The 12,603-nt window shown below is 59.7% G+C and overlaps 1 protein-coding gene across 2 annotated transcripts in view; it reads right to left on the bottom strand.

Moving 5' to 3' along the window:
* Positions 1–10,945, bottom strand: part of KCNIP2 (potassium voltage-gated channel interacting protein 2) — a 43,725-nt gene extending 32,780 nt beyond the window's left edge. The window contains exon 1 of one of the 2 annotated variants that reach the window (XM_074545107.1): positions 10,586–10,945. In XM_074545107.1, the coding sequence (XP_074401208.1) occupies positions 10,586–10,658 (73 nt within the window). In that variant the 5' untranslated portion in view covers positions 10,659–10,945. The remainder of the gene's footprint in view (positions 1–10,585) is intronic. The other variant, XM_074545105.1, reaches the window with a different exon arrangement.
* Positions 10,946–12,603: the final 1,658 nt, after the last annotated feature.

Below are 12,603 nucleotides of genomic sequence, written 5' to 3'. Positions count from 1 at the left end.
GCCCATGTGTCTGCTCTCATGGGGATAGCCTGGCAGATACTCTGCCAGAGACCACTGACCTGGCAGCAGCTGCCAGGGACCCTCATTAGCACCAGCTCATTGCAGGCAGAGGTGGCTGGCCTGGCAGCAGGCAGCTGATCACACACTCTTCCCAGCCTGGTAATGGGAAAGGCTCCAGACTGAGGGGAGAATTATAGACAGGTGTCAGTGGTCACATCCAGGGCACTTCCTCAGGGCTGGCCTGGAAACATCTGCGCCATGAACAACAAAGCCAGCACCTCATCCCTCCCAAGGGCATGCAGGCACCCCATGTTCAGCCCTGTTGTCCAGGCCAGGGCACAGCCATCCCCACCCAGCTCCTCTGCCAGCCCGAGGAGGCCTCCTCAGAGCCACTGGGCTGTTCATCCCAGCAATCAAGGGGTCACCAGCCCCTCACTTCCCCAGTATTTAATTAAGCAATGATAAAAGAGAAGTTGTATTACCCAGAGAGTGACAGCAGGTTGCAATTACAGCAGGGCAGGCTGAGGAAACAGACAGTGCTGAGCGAGGCACAGGATGATGTGGGGCTGGGGGGACACCACAGTCCCTTAGGACCCACATCCCTGTGCTGGCACTGTGGTCCAGGGCAGAGGTGGGGCTCTGGAGTCTGTGAGGGATGGAGGAGGAGAAAAGGCTCCTTTGCCTCCATGGATGTGGTCCCAAAAGAGCCTCTCTCTCCAGCTTACTCTGCAGTGGGATGACCCTGATCCCAGCCCTTCCTGGGGGATGCTGGGGGATGACCAGTCCCAAGGAACAGCAGGTTTTCAGTGTGTCACTTGGAAATATTAAACACCATCTCCTTCTTCCCCTTTCTGCTTCAGAGCAGCCCCTGCACTGAGAGGCTGGCTGCCCAGCTGAGCCAAGGGCACCAAGTCCCAGCTGGGACATGGCACCCAAAGGGGCTCTGCCTGCTCCTTCCCCCCAGTCTCCCCATCCAGGCACGATGCCCTCCTGTTGGGTCACTCCAGGCTGGGGATTGAACCTTGCCTGGTGTCTCACACAAAGCACAGATGGTGGAACAAGAGGCATGGCCACAGTGCACACAAGCAGCTCACAGCCCTGTCCTTCCCCAGCCACCAGCAGCTCTCCCTGAGGAGGGGAAAAGCTTCACTCCATGTTCCCTGTTGGAGGGTGCCATGGGTGCCATCACAGTGGCAGCTGGGACACATCAGGGTGGCTCAGTCCTGAGGAGAGCACAGCATTCCCTGCCCACCCCAGTCCTGAGGAGAGCACAGCATTCCCTGCCCATCCTGCCCCATCAGAGCCTGTGCAGCCCCCAGCCCCAGCCACATCCCTTCCCTTGGTTAAATCGTCCTGCCCTCAGCCCAATCCTCTTACGCTCTCCCTCTCCCATTACAGCATCCTTAAATTAATGCTTGGCCAAGCGTGGGATAGAAGGAAATTAACCCTGGGGAGGAGGAGCAGTCTCTACAATGCTCTTATCACCTAAAGCACTGTTCCTTCCCTTCTCCCCCTCAGTATGCAGGGGGGACACAGGATCTACCACAATCACAGCGAGCATCCCTCGAGCACAGGCTCTCAGCCCCCACACCCTTGGCTGGTGGGTGCCAAGAGTCTCCTCTGGGCAGCCCTCTGCCTGGGAGGCTGCGAGGTCTGCCAGCTGTGCTTGGGTTTACACCAAAAACAGCCAGCTGGGAACTCACTGGGAGCAGTTCCAGAGCTGCCTGCACCCTTGCTGGGACACTTTGGGGTCCCAGGTCTGGAGCAAGAAGTCAGGAGGGATTTTGGATGCTGTGGGAAGCGCTTGTGACATCCACAGTGTGGGGAGCTCAGAGGAGCTGGAGTGGGTAGCAGGCAGGGATGTGGCCAGAACGAAGAGTGCCACAATACACACCCTGAACAATGCAGGGGACACTTCTTGCCTGTGCCGCTGTGGGGGAGCTGGAACACGTCCCTTTCAGAGGATCTGTGTGAGGCTGAGCAGACACCAAGGCCGTGACAAACAGGTCCATCCCCCTGGCTGGGATTCAGGCAAGACATGATGGCTTTTGGAAAAATGCCTCAGGGATGCGACCCCACTGCTGCCAGGCTGGTGCAGCTGTGGGACCACCAGGATCCCTCCCATGGAGCTGCCCTCTCCCAGGGCAGGGGTGGCCAGGGCCAGGAGCTCCTCGCCACAGCAGCGCTCCCGCTGATCCTCTCCGTTATGCAACAAATTATTCCACTCGCATTAATGACTTTGCGGCAAAGGGGGAAATGACATGAATGATTCCTGGTGCCGGGAGTGACTCACTTTGCACGATGGAGGGGAAGCAAACGGGGAGGGCGGGCTCAGGGGAAATTTGTTTGGGTCAGCATGATCAGCAGAGGGCTGGGGATGGGCTCAGAAGATCAACTGCTGGAAGCAGAGTGAAGGGGAAAGAAAGAGGCACTTAGGGACAGATCCCACCGCTCAGGAGAGGGCTGAGATGCCTCCAAGAGATGCTGGGATCAGTCATAACCACGGCATATTAGAACATCTGTTACTGTGCTGCCCAAGCCCCTTTTCTCACACCCCTTTTCCACCTGTCCTGCGACCCCAGAACCTGGCACCAGCAGCTGTCCCTCCCTGCTCCAGGGTCAGACAAGACCTCAACCAAGTGCAACCAGTGCTGGGGGTGCTGTACCACATCACTGAGCCACCCCAATCCAGCACGCCCCTAGGAGTCTAGCAGGATGGGCAGATGGCCCTTGAGGCAGCAGCAGGTGGGGGGACAGCAAAAGGGACCTGCCACATGGGCTGCAGTACAGAGCCTGGCATCTGACCCAGTCCCTTCTCCCTCACCTCTGGAGACTTCAATAAATCATACCATTAAAAATTAATGCATATTCCCTCCTGGAATAAATCAGAAGCTGTCAAGAGCCAGTGCTGCCAGCCACCTCCTGGGGACACCAGAGACCTGTGGAGACACACCGGGGACTCCAACAACCCACGGCCCAGCAGCACCAGGGGGGCTCTGCAGGGACAGAGGGCTGGGTGGATTATTGCCTTTAAACCCATTCAGGGGCTTTCTGTAAGCAATGCAATTTTAAAAAATTCAATCTCAGAAGAAGCGATTAACCAAAGGCCAGAGCAATGGCTCGCCTGTCTAATCTTGTTAGCGAGCAGGCCGGTTCCCATCCCACCCCACCACTGCATGGGCTGCAGGAACTGGTGAAAGCACACAGATGGCTCTTCCCTGGCTCCTGACCAGGCTCCTGATGGGTGTGAGAGTTTTCTGGTGCCTCTCGGCATCTCACAGGGCTACACCTTCCCCATCTGGGTGAAGGAAACCCCTCTTCCCTGTGACTCTCATCCTGGCCAGACCATCACCAATGATACTCCATCCCTAAAAAGCACTTTTTGGTGTCCAGTCACGTGGTTGGTAATGGGAAGAGGACAGGTAAGGGATTTGGTGCATCTCTGCTCTGCTGCTGGGGTCAGTGCCTAAGCCAGGAGCAGGGTCCCACTTTCTGCCCCACAGGCTCAATGACAGGCCATGCCAGTCTCTCATGGTAGCGTCTTGCCAAGAAGCCTGCCTCTTCTTCAGACTGTAGAGCCCCTTCCCAGCAGGACTGTCACAGCCATGGGAAGTGTCTCACAGGGACAACAGGACAGACCAGGGTGTCCAATCCATCCAGCTCTCAGTAGGGCAGAGCTAAGGCAGCAGATTTGTGCCACCACCCCACCTATGAGTTAGTCACTGCATCATTGTCCCTGACCTGCTCCCTAGAGGGGACCTCAGGTGAAGCTGTCCATCTCCACTGCCACCCCCTGGGGCTCTGAGTGTTCCCTGCCTTCCTACAGGCACTGCTGCTGCTGCTGCACGGTCCCTGACAGACTCTGTGAGCAGCCAGACCCCACACACCTCCCTGTGACCAGGACAAAGCCATCTGCCCGTTCCAGGTCCAGCAGAGCAGGTTTGTCTGCAGGCAGGATGTGCAGTGCCCCTGCTGGCACAGGGCACAACCCCTAAAACACTCACTGTGCATGAAGCTGGAGCAGGAATTGGGTGATCACACATGCTCAGAGTGGGGCTCCTGCTTGCACGTCCTGCAGACCTCTCAAGGCCCCCCATGTCCCCAGGTGGAGTGAGCAGGAGCAGCAGGGATGGGACATTGACCTTCTTGCCCAGAGTCCCCAGCATCAATGACAACACCAACCTCGGGTTGGGAGATGTGCCAGCTCCCAAAACAGAAGGGATCTCCAACCCAATAGGTTCAAAAGCAGAGTGCTTCCTGCCAAAATGGGGCTGGAACCTGATGAGCTGAGCCTTTGGGGCTGGAGAGGCACACAAGGCACAGACACAGAAGTGCACGTCAAGGGCAGCGAGTGCCTTCCCTGCCCAGCAGGGTCCATAGGTGACGAGCCCTGTCTGGACCACAGGGGAAACGTTCAAGGCAGCCCAGGTTCAGAGGCAGTGAAGGCGGCAGCTCTCCACATCCCCATCTCCGCCAACTGCTGTTGAAGGCAGCAGTATCCTGCCCCAGCTCCCTCCTGCAGGGCTCTGTCTCCAAACAAGCTAATTACTCTCGCTGCTCCCCAGGGGCTGCACCACCCCTTTGCATTTGAAGAGGAAGACAAGTTAACTTAAAAGCCAGAAGCAGCCAGAGCCACAGCAGCTCGGGGACAGGAGGACCCCAGTAAGAGCCTCCCGCCCAGCAGAGCCCGGCTGCCACAGAACATTTGCCAAGCCCTCAAAGGGAATATCGCTGGGAGCACTCGTCCCCCATATCCTGCCACTCACCCCCATGGCATGGCCTGCACCCAGCCCCAGCTGCCAGCAGAGCACTCTGGCATGGACAGTAGGTTGAACATGACCCCTGCACCCATCCACAGACCCTGCCCCACGGAAAAGGGGCTCCTCTGCCCCTTTGCTCCCACAGAAGCCGCTCGCAACAACCCCAGCAGCTCACTTGCTCAGCAATAACCCCCCTCAGCGTTCTGCAGTGTTAGTGAAGGGCTGTGATTCCCCAGCTCAAGGCAGAGCCCTCACCATGGCATCAGACCACCCAGCTCAGCCCCCGGCGAGTCACGACAGGAGATTGGTTTCACTGAGGGCTCATTTATCTGCGGCGTGATTAGAGAGCAGGGCTGGGATCCGGCGGCAGGAGAGCGATTTGCAGCAGATGGATTTATCATCTCCCAAGCACAGCAATTTGGCTTAAACAAAACCAAACCACTTCCCCTAATGAAAACATCACTAATGAGGAGTGAGGCAGAGGCAGCTCCATGAATGGGGTCTCTCCTGTCCTTCAGGGCTGGGGTGACCCACTGACATCTGGGCTGTTAATGCAGGAAGCTCAGGTCCAGCTGGGACATAGGGACCCAGAACACCTGGGAGAAACCAGAGTCTGCTCCAGGGACCAAACCTCCTCGTGTACTGGCTCCCAAAGCTCTGAGGGCAACTGGTTCCAGCACAACACACAGTATGAGAACAGCACTACCAAGTCGAGACATTTTCCAGTTGTAAAATGGCCAACGGTGAGGAAAAACTCTCTGCCCAGACACAGACCTGGTGAAAGAGGGTGTGCATGGCCAGCCCTGTGCAGCAGGAGCTGTATCCCTTGGCCAAAGTTGCAACAATCCATGAATTATGCATCAGCATCTGTAGAAATCAGCTGTTTAACCGGCCCAACCAAATCCAGCAACTTCCTGTCAATTAATCCTGTCAATTAATCCTGTGCCACCAATTCCCCATGGACTCCAACCTGCCTTTGCTTGCAGGGATGCAGCAGCGGCTGCCAAAACCTCAGCTCCAGCCCTTCCACCTGCAAAATCCAACCTGCCCATGAGCAGTGGCACCCAGCAGCATCACTCACATGCTCCTTGCCCTGTGTGTGGCTGGGAGCAGCATCCCTTCCATAAGGGACCCTCAGGATCTCAGCAATGCCACAACACCACATGAGAGAGAAGTCAGCAGCATCAGAGGGCTGCAGACAAGCCAGGACAGCAAAGAGGGAAGAGGAAGAGGGTACAGGTGCCAGGAGGAGGGAGACAGCAGACGGAGATGAGGCAGAGTCAGGCAGCAGTCCCATCGCCCCAGGAAGGTGCAGCAGCCACCGAGGGCAGGCGCTCTGGCACAGAGATGACCCATGGGAGCCCCTCACCTGGCACACGAGGGGAGACCCTTCCCTACAGCACCCCACCCTGGCAGAGAACCTCCTGGGAGCTCGGGGACCTGAGGGTCAGTGTGGCTTCCAGCCCAGCCTCACTGCCAGGCTGCAGGAGCAGGAGTGGCAAGAAGAGGAGGTTGCATGGGGCAGCAGCAGGAGGGGAGGCAGGTTAGCAGGGGAGCAGGTGGATGGGCAACACAGTTCCCATGGGTCAGACACCCAGGGGAAGGACACTGGTGGCAGTCACCTCTCCTGAGGGCTGCTGTTAGGAGGAGGGGACAACCCATGCTTGACAGTGACCAGAGGGATGCAGGTAGCTGGCCCTGCCAGACCCATGAGGACTGGGCTGTGCAGGGCTGTTCTCAAGAAAGCAACTGGGCAAGAGAAGGGCCTTTATTCTGGACGTGGGTGAGCTGGTTTTGGGCACAGTTCCCACCCGTCCCTCTCCTTGGGATCCATCCAGCACACAGGCACAGCACACAACCTGCCATGCACACTTGCAGCTGAGCTCCTGGCCAGTCCCTGCCTGTCCATGCCCTTGCTCCCACCCAATGATCCTGTCACTCCATCTTCCAGCTGCAGATCCCAGTGCTTCCCCCTACACACGCTATTATTTGGGACAGGCTACCACTGACACCTCCTCCACACTCTGGGAAATAAATTATGCCCCATGCAGATGAAGTCCTACGCCATGGCAAGCTGGTGGACATGTTCCCCCAGCTGGCTGATCAGGGGCTGTGAGCAGACACAATGAGCTGCGGGGTTTGCCAGCAGCAGAACAAGCCCCTGGCACAGGCCTGGCTCTGCCCATCACCTGGGGCCCTCCTGCAGCACTGCCAGGACACAGCTCCTCAGCTTTACCCCACGGCAGGGACTGGAACCCTGCTCCCACTGTTCTCCCTCTGATGTGTCTGTGGGGGACAGCTTGGCCCCACCTCTCCTTTCTTACTGCCATGAGGAGAAATACCTCTGAAACACCCTCCCTCGAGGTGGGGAGGAGAGCTCAGGCAGATGCTGTGCTGCTGCTGCGCTGCTGCCTAAGGCTTCCATCTCACAGGGTGGGCTGCTAGAAGTGCTAGGAGTTGGGGAGTCCCCATCCATCAGCTGTGCCTCTGGAGACAGGAGCATCCCAAAGCTCTGCAGATGATCTCTACAGCAATTGCTCAACCCTGCAAACGCTGCGGCTGCCTTTGGGGTGGAGCAAAGCGGCTGCTCGAGTCCCCAGATCATGACAACTGGAGGAGAAAAGCAGGGGTGAAAAAGCAAGGGTGAAAAGTGAGCCTCCTAACCCTTTTTCGGGGACCCAACAGCCCTGGAGATAAATCTGTCATTTTCCCAAAAGGCAGTTAGGGGCCTTGCCCCACCCCAGGCAGCCTGGATATGGACCCTGTGCTGGCACATGCTGTCCCACTCATAGGATACAGCATGGCTGGGAGGGGTTTGTCCAACGGGGTAAGACAAGTTCCAGGCCACCCACCCTTGTTCCAGATCTGGAGCCGGGGCAGCTGTGACACCCACACATCTCTGTGGAGCATCAGGCGGGAGGGAAACCCTTCTCCAAGCTCACTCACCTCTCACACTGCCGGCATGCAGGGTCAGGGATGTGGCACCTGCACTTCTCGGGACCAAGTGGCTCTGGATTCCCATTTCTCCTGCATGGAGAGCCATGGCCACAGCAGTCCTGAGACACTGGCTCTGGGCGCTGCTTGCACACTAATTGCTCATGCCATTAGAGGCAGGAGGAATAATGTAATTTATGGATGGCTTTTATTTCTCGCTAGCGTCATCTAAATATCCAGAAATGGACCAGTTTAATTTCCTGGTGTGTAACCTAAACATTTCCCTCCTCAGCACCAGGTGGGTGCCCAGGCTCAGGCTCAGCAGCCAGGCAGGCACTGCTGCTTCCTGCCACACACAGGGTCAGCACAGGCAGGGTCCACCCTGGCTCACCCAGCGCAGCCCCTCTGTGTTCTCCTGCACAAGGAAACACACTGCTGCTCTCCCCACTGCTCACACACAGGCAGTCCTCATTCACTCGGGCCTCTCACACACACATCCACGTGCCCACACAGCCAGGGCAGCTGGGCATCTCTGGAGATGCTGCAGGGGGTGGGGACTCTCACTGCACCCTCATTCTCAACAGCTTTTTAAATTTAAAAATGAGTGGACATCGTGGAGTGTGTCCACAATGGGGACACAGATGGGGGTCCTGCTTCCTGCTTAGCCCCTCTCCTTCTGGAAGTGGGTGTGCTAACCCTTCTGTGGGCATGCACAGGTGGGAATCACATTGCTCCATGATTTTGGGCAGTGATGGGAGGTAGCAGGACTGACTGCTCTCCCTGAACACACTGGAGCTGCTGTGGAGCTGTCCCCGAACACACTGGAGCTGCTGTGGGGCTGCCGCCTGACACATCCTGGTGGATGGGGGTCTCCAAAGCTGCAGGAACACCCCAAACCACTCATGCTTGACCCCAAGCAGAGCTGAGCTACCAAACAGCAGGTGCCACCAGCAACCCTCCTGTCTGCACACAGAGCCCACACAGGCACTGCCAGCTTCACCCCAGGGCATTGCTACAGCCCTGTGGAGCTGCCAGCTCCTCACCACATCTCCAGGGTATCAGGAGAGCCAAGACCAGGTTAGAAGGCACAGCGTCAAGCTAGTAAACCCTTCCTAGAGTGAAGGTTGCATCCCCTTCCTGCCTGCATCCCTTCCACACTTTCTGGGAGAAAGACAGCTTTCCCTGCATGGGGGAGGTCAGCTTCAATGCATTCAGCCAACTCAGGGGAAATCTGGGACTAGCTCCCTCTCCTCCACGGTGCTACTGCAGGCTCTGCCCTGGCTTGACGGAGATGGGACATGAGTGACATGCCCTACAGGGCGTGTTTCCCACTCTGGGAAATGAGGCAGATATTTCCACCCTTGTTCCCCAAAGCCCCATCCCTGTGGGCAGGGACTTGCATGGTGGTACAACTCCACTCCATCCATGTTTGCTGCACAGCTGGCTCAGAGGTAAGCCCCGGCATAAAAGGTCTCAGTCTTGGAGAGACTGGAATTTATTTTTAACTTTGATTTGATTTAAATCCATATGGACATTTTAAAGTTACCGGAGAAACCAAAAGTTGTGTGTGGGTTCCAAGTTCCTACACAGCTCAAAAATATCTTCCCTGCAGCACGTTTGGGCAGACAGTAAGCAGTGCTTCCCATGTGTGGGGCTGTTCAGGAAAGCAGAGCAGAGGTCCTGCTCTGCTACCACCACCTATTTGAAATCCTGGAGCAAATCCTGAAATCCACCCCATCCAGACTTCAGCAGGAAAAACATCACCAGGACTCGGGGAAGCTGCCTGTGCCCACACAACACTCCCTGCGGCACAAGGACACCGAATCCCACTGGCCAAGGAAAGGTTCAGCTCCCTCGGGGTCCCAGGAGGCAGCAGGGAACTGCTGCCCCATTTCACAGCTGCAACAGAGGCCCTGAAAGAGGACAGGATTTGGCCTGATCTGCGGAGAGCACGTGGGGAAGGAGGGGTGTTGTGAGCTCCAGCCCAGCTGCTTCCCTATCGGACAGTGGAAGATGAGGTGTGACGGATGGACAGATGCTGTGGGATGTGGGATGCTCGGCAATTCCCTCACCGGGCAGCGGATGAAGGGGAATACAATAGGGTTACAAATGGGTTGTCTTAATCCTCTCAGTCCCACAGCTATCCCATCCAGGGGCAGGACATCTCAAGGGGTGCTCTAGGGGACACCGGGTGATGGTGAAGGCACCGTGGTGCTGCTGGGGTTTCCTGAGTGAAGTGAGCCTGTCTTCCCTGGGGAACCTGCTCCTGTCCTCCCTGAGGAACCTGCTGCCGGGATGCTGCTGTGCCACCCCAGGGCGCAGAGAGAGCCCAGCGCCAGACCCTGGCGTCCCGAGGGGCTTGGGCGTAACAGTGCGGGAGTGTGAACCTGGGGGCGGCCAAAAGCGATCCCAGCATTCCACCCCCCGCCCGGGGCCTTTTCCTTGCCTCGGGACAGCCCCTGCAGGCTGGGACCAGCCCTATGGCCCCGGAGCACCCTCCCCCGGGCGCCGGGACTGATCCCCTGCTCCAGCGCCGGGGTCGCGGCCGTTCCCCCTCTCCCGAGCAAGGCGTGCGGCGAAGCGGAGCGGGCAGGGAGCGGGGCAGGGAGCGGGGCAGGGAGCGGGGCAGGGAGCGGGGCTGGGAGCGGGCAGGGAGCAGGGCTGGGAGCGGGGCTGGAAGCGGGGCAGGGAGCGGGGCAGGGAGCGGGGCTGGAAGCTGGGCAGGGAGCGGGGCTGGGAGCGGGGCTGGAAGCTGGGCAGGGAGCGGGGCTGGAAGCGGGGCTGGAAGCGGGGCAGGGAGCGGGCTGGAAGCGGGGCTGGAAGCGGCTGCCCGGGACCGCCCCGCGCCGTGTCCGAGTGGCTGCTGCACCTTCCCCGGCGGCGGCACTCACCCGTCAGCTGGTCGTAGGAGCCGTCCAGGTCGCGGGAGTCGGACAGGCTCTCCTTCCTGCCCTTGCTCCGCATCTTCCCGCCCCGCCGAGCGGCGGGGGGAACGGCGACGGGGCGCACGGGCTGCGCCGGCGGGCAGGGGCTGCCCGCGGCCGCCGCCTCCCCCCGCCCCGCCGCTCAGCGCCGCTCAGCGCGGCAGCGCCAAGGGGCCGGCGGTGCCGGGAGCTCGCCTCGGCTCGGCACGGCTCGGCTCGGCAGCAGGAGCGCGCAGCCGCCCCGGTCCCCGCCGCCGCCGGGGCTGGGCACCGCCGCCCCCTCCCTCTCGTCCTTCCCCGCCTCTTCCCGGGAACCGCCAGCCCGGCCCCGCCGCCGCGGGGAAACTGAGGCACGGGCGGGGGGCGGAGAGCGGGGGCGCTCCCGGGAAGAGGCAGGCAGGGAGGGAGCTGCTCTGGACCGCGCCAGGTGCTGTGTCCGGCGGCTCGGGAGAGCCCCGGGCATCAGGCACCGCGCAGGGACGGAGAAGGGGACAGAGATGGAGAAGGCGCGGGGCAGGAGGGGTGCAGACCCGCCTGCGGGCGGGCGATGGTGCCCCGAGCCCTGAGTGTCAGTGCCCATCCCGGGCTGCGCCGTGCGAGCCCCAGGAAGGGAAACCCCGGCCCTGGCCGGTCCCGCGGGGCTGCTGCACCTCCGCCCGGAGGGAGAGGCTGGATGAGAAACCGGCCCGAGACGGAGGGGATGGGCAGGGTCGGAAGATGCAGGAGAGGGGTGGGGAAGGCGGCCAGGTCCCTCTGCCTGCAGCCAAGCACAGAAGTGGATCCCACTGCCGTCCCCATCCCGAGCATGGCTTTCCATGCAGGGCTGGAGTCTTTAGCAGGATTTTACTCCATCTCCTGCAGCCGCAAGGAAAGGGTGAAGCAGCTGCATACTCGGGGAGGCCTCCACAGGCACGGTGCTGCAAGAGAGGAGCTCACAGCCCACCGGTACATCTGGCACTGGGAACTCGATGTCCCGCCGCTGCCCCTGGTTATTTGTTGCCATCTGTGCACGCAGCCATCCCCGGGGGATGCCGACTGTGCTGGAGAGTCCCGTCCATGGACAAAGCCAGGGGCTTTTGTCATGCCACTGCCTGAGTACTGACTGCACCGTGACAGGGGTCCTGGGCACATCTCAGAGCCCGTCCAGCTCCCAGCGCTTCCCAGCGCTCCTCCCTTCATTGTCTCACCCATGCAGAGAGGCAGAGGAGAGCAGGGGCTGCGGGAGGAGGCAAAGCATCCCGCCTGATGCCAGCCGGGCACACGGGAGCCGCAGGGCAGGAGGGAATCCAGAGCAGAGGAGGGAGGGCCGTGCTCACGAGGCAGCATGTTGTCAGCGTGCTTTGGTGTCAAGCCATGAAAGAAGCCGCCTTAGCGAGGCAGTGATGCTTAGCAACTGCCTGGATCTAAAAATAAGAGCCATTTAGCAAGGAAAACGCAGTGGAGAAATGCTCAGAGAACTAAACACATTCCCCCAGCCCTCCCCGTGGCCCAGCCAATGCACAGAGCCTGCCTGCCCTGCCTGCCCGGAGGGAAACTCCCGGGACAGCTCCGGCAGTGCCCCCTCTGCTCGGCCTGACAAGCAAAGCTGGAGCTGGCCAGCCCACAGAGCCCCTGCACTCCTGGCCTTGTCCATCCTGCTGCTCCCTGGCCTCCTCAGCCTCCCCCCTCCAGCCTCTCTACCACGTGCGTGCCCACATTTCCTTGGCTGCCTTGGGGACCAGCAGTGTCCCAGGGAAGTGGGTTGGGAGCTCTGTGTGATCCATGCCCACCCTCACCCACCAACTGCACCGTCCTTGGGGTCCATCCTGCCATGCATGTGGCAAGCCCAGCAGAGCTGCACAGGGAAGTTTTCACCTTCTGCCATCCCTGGTCCACTGGGAGGCAAACATGGCTATTTTTATCCCAGCTAAGTGCTCCTGTTCTAGCAGGCAAGCAGGAGATGCTTTGCCAGGCTGGGCAGAGGGGGAAAGCTGGGAGGTTTGGTG

The sequence above is a fragment of the Zonotrichia albicollis genome, chromosome 7, assembly GCF_047830755.1.
Source record: "Zonotrichia albicollis isolate bZonAlb1 chromosome 7, bZonAlb1.hap1, whole genome shotgun sequence".
Taxonomy (NCBI): Eukaryota; Metazoa; Chordata; class Aves; order Passeriformes; family Passerellidae; genus Zonotrichia; species Zonotrichia albicollis.
This window is presented reverse-complemented; position numbering and strand designations above follow the sequence as displayed.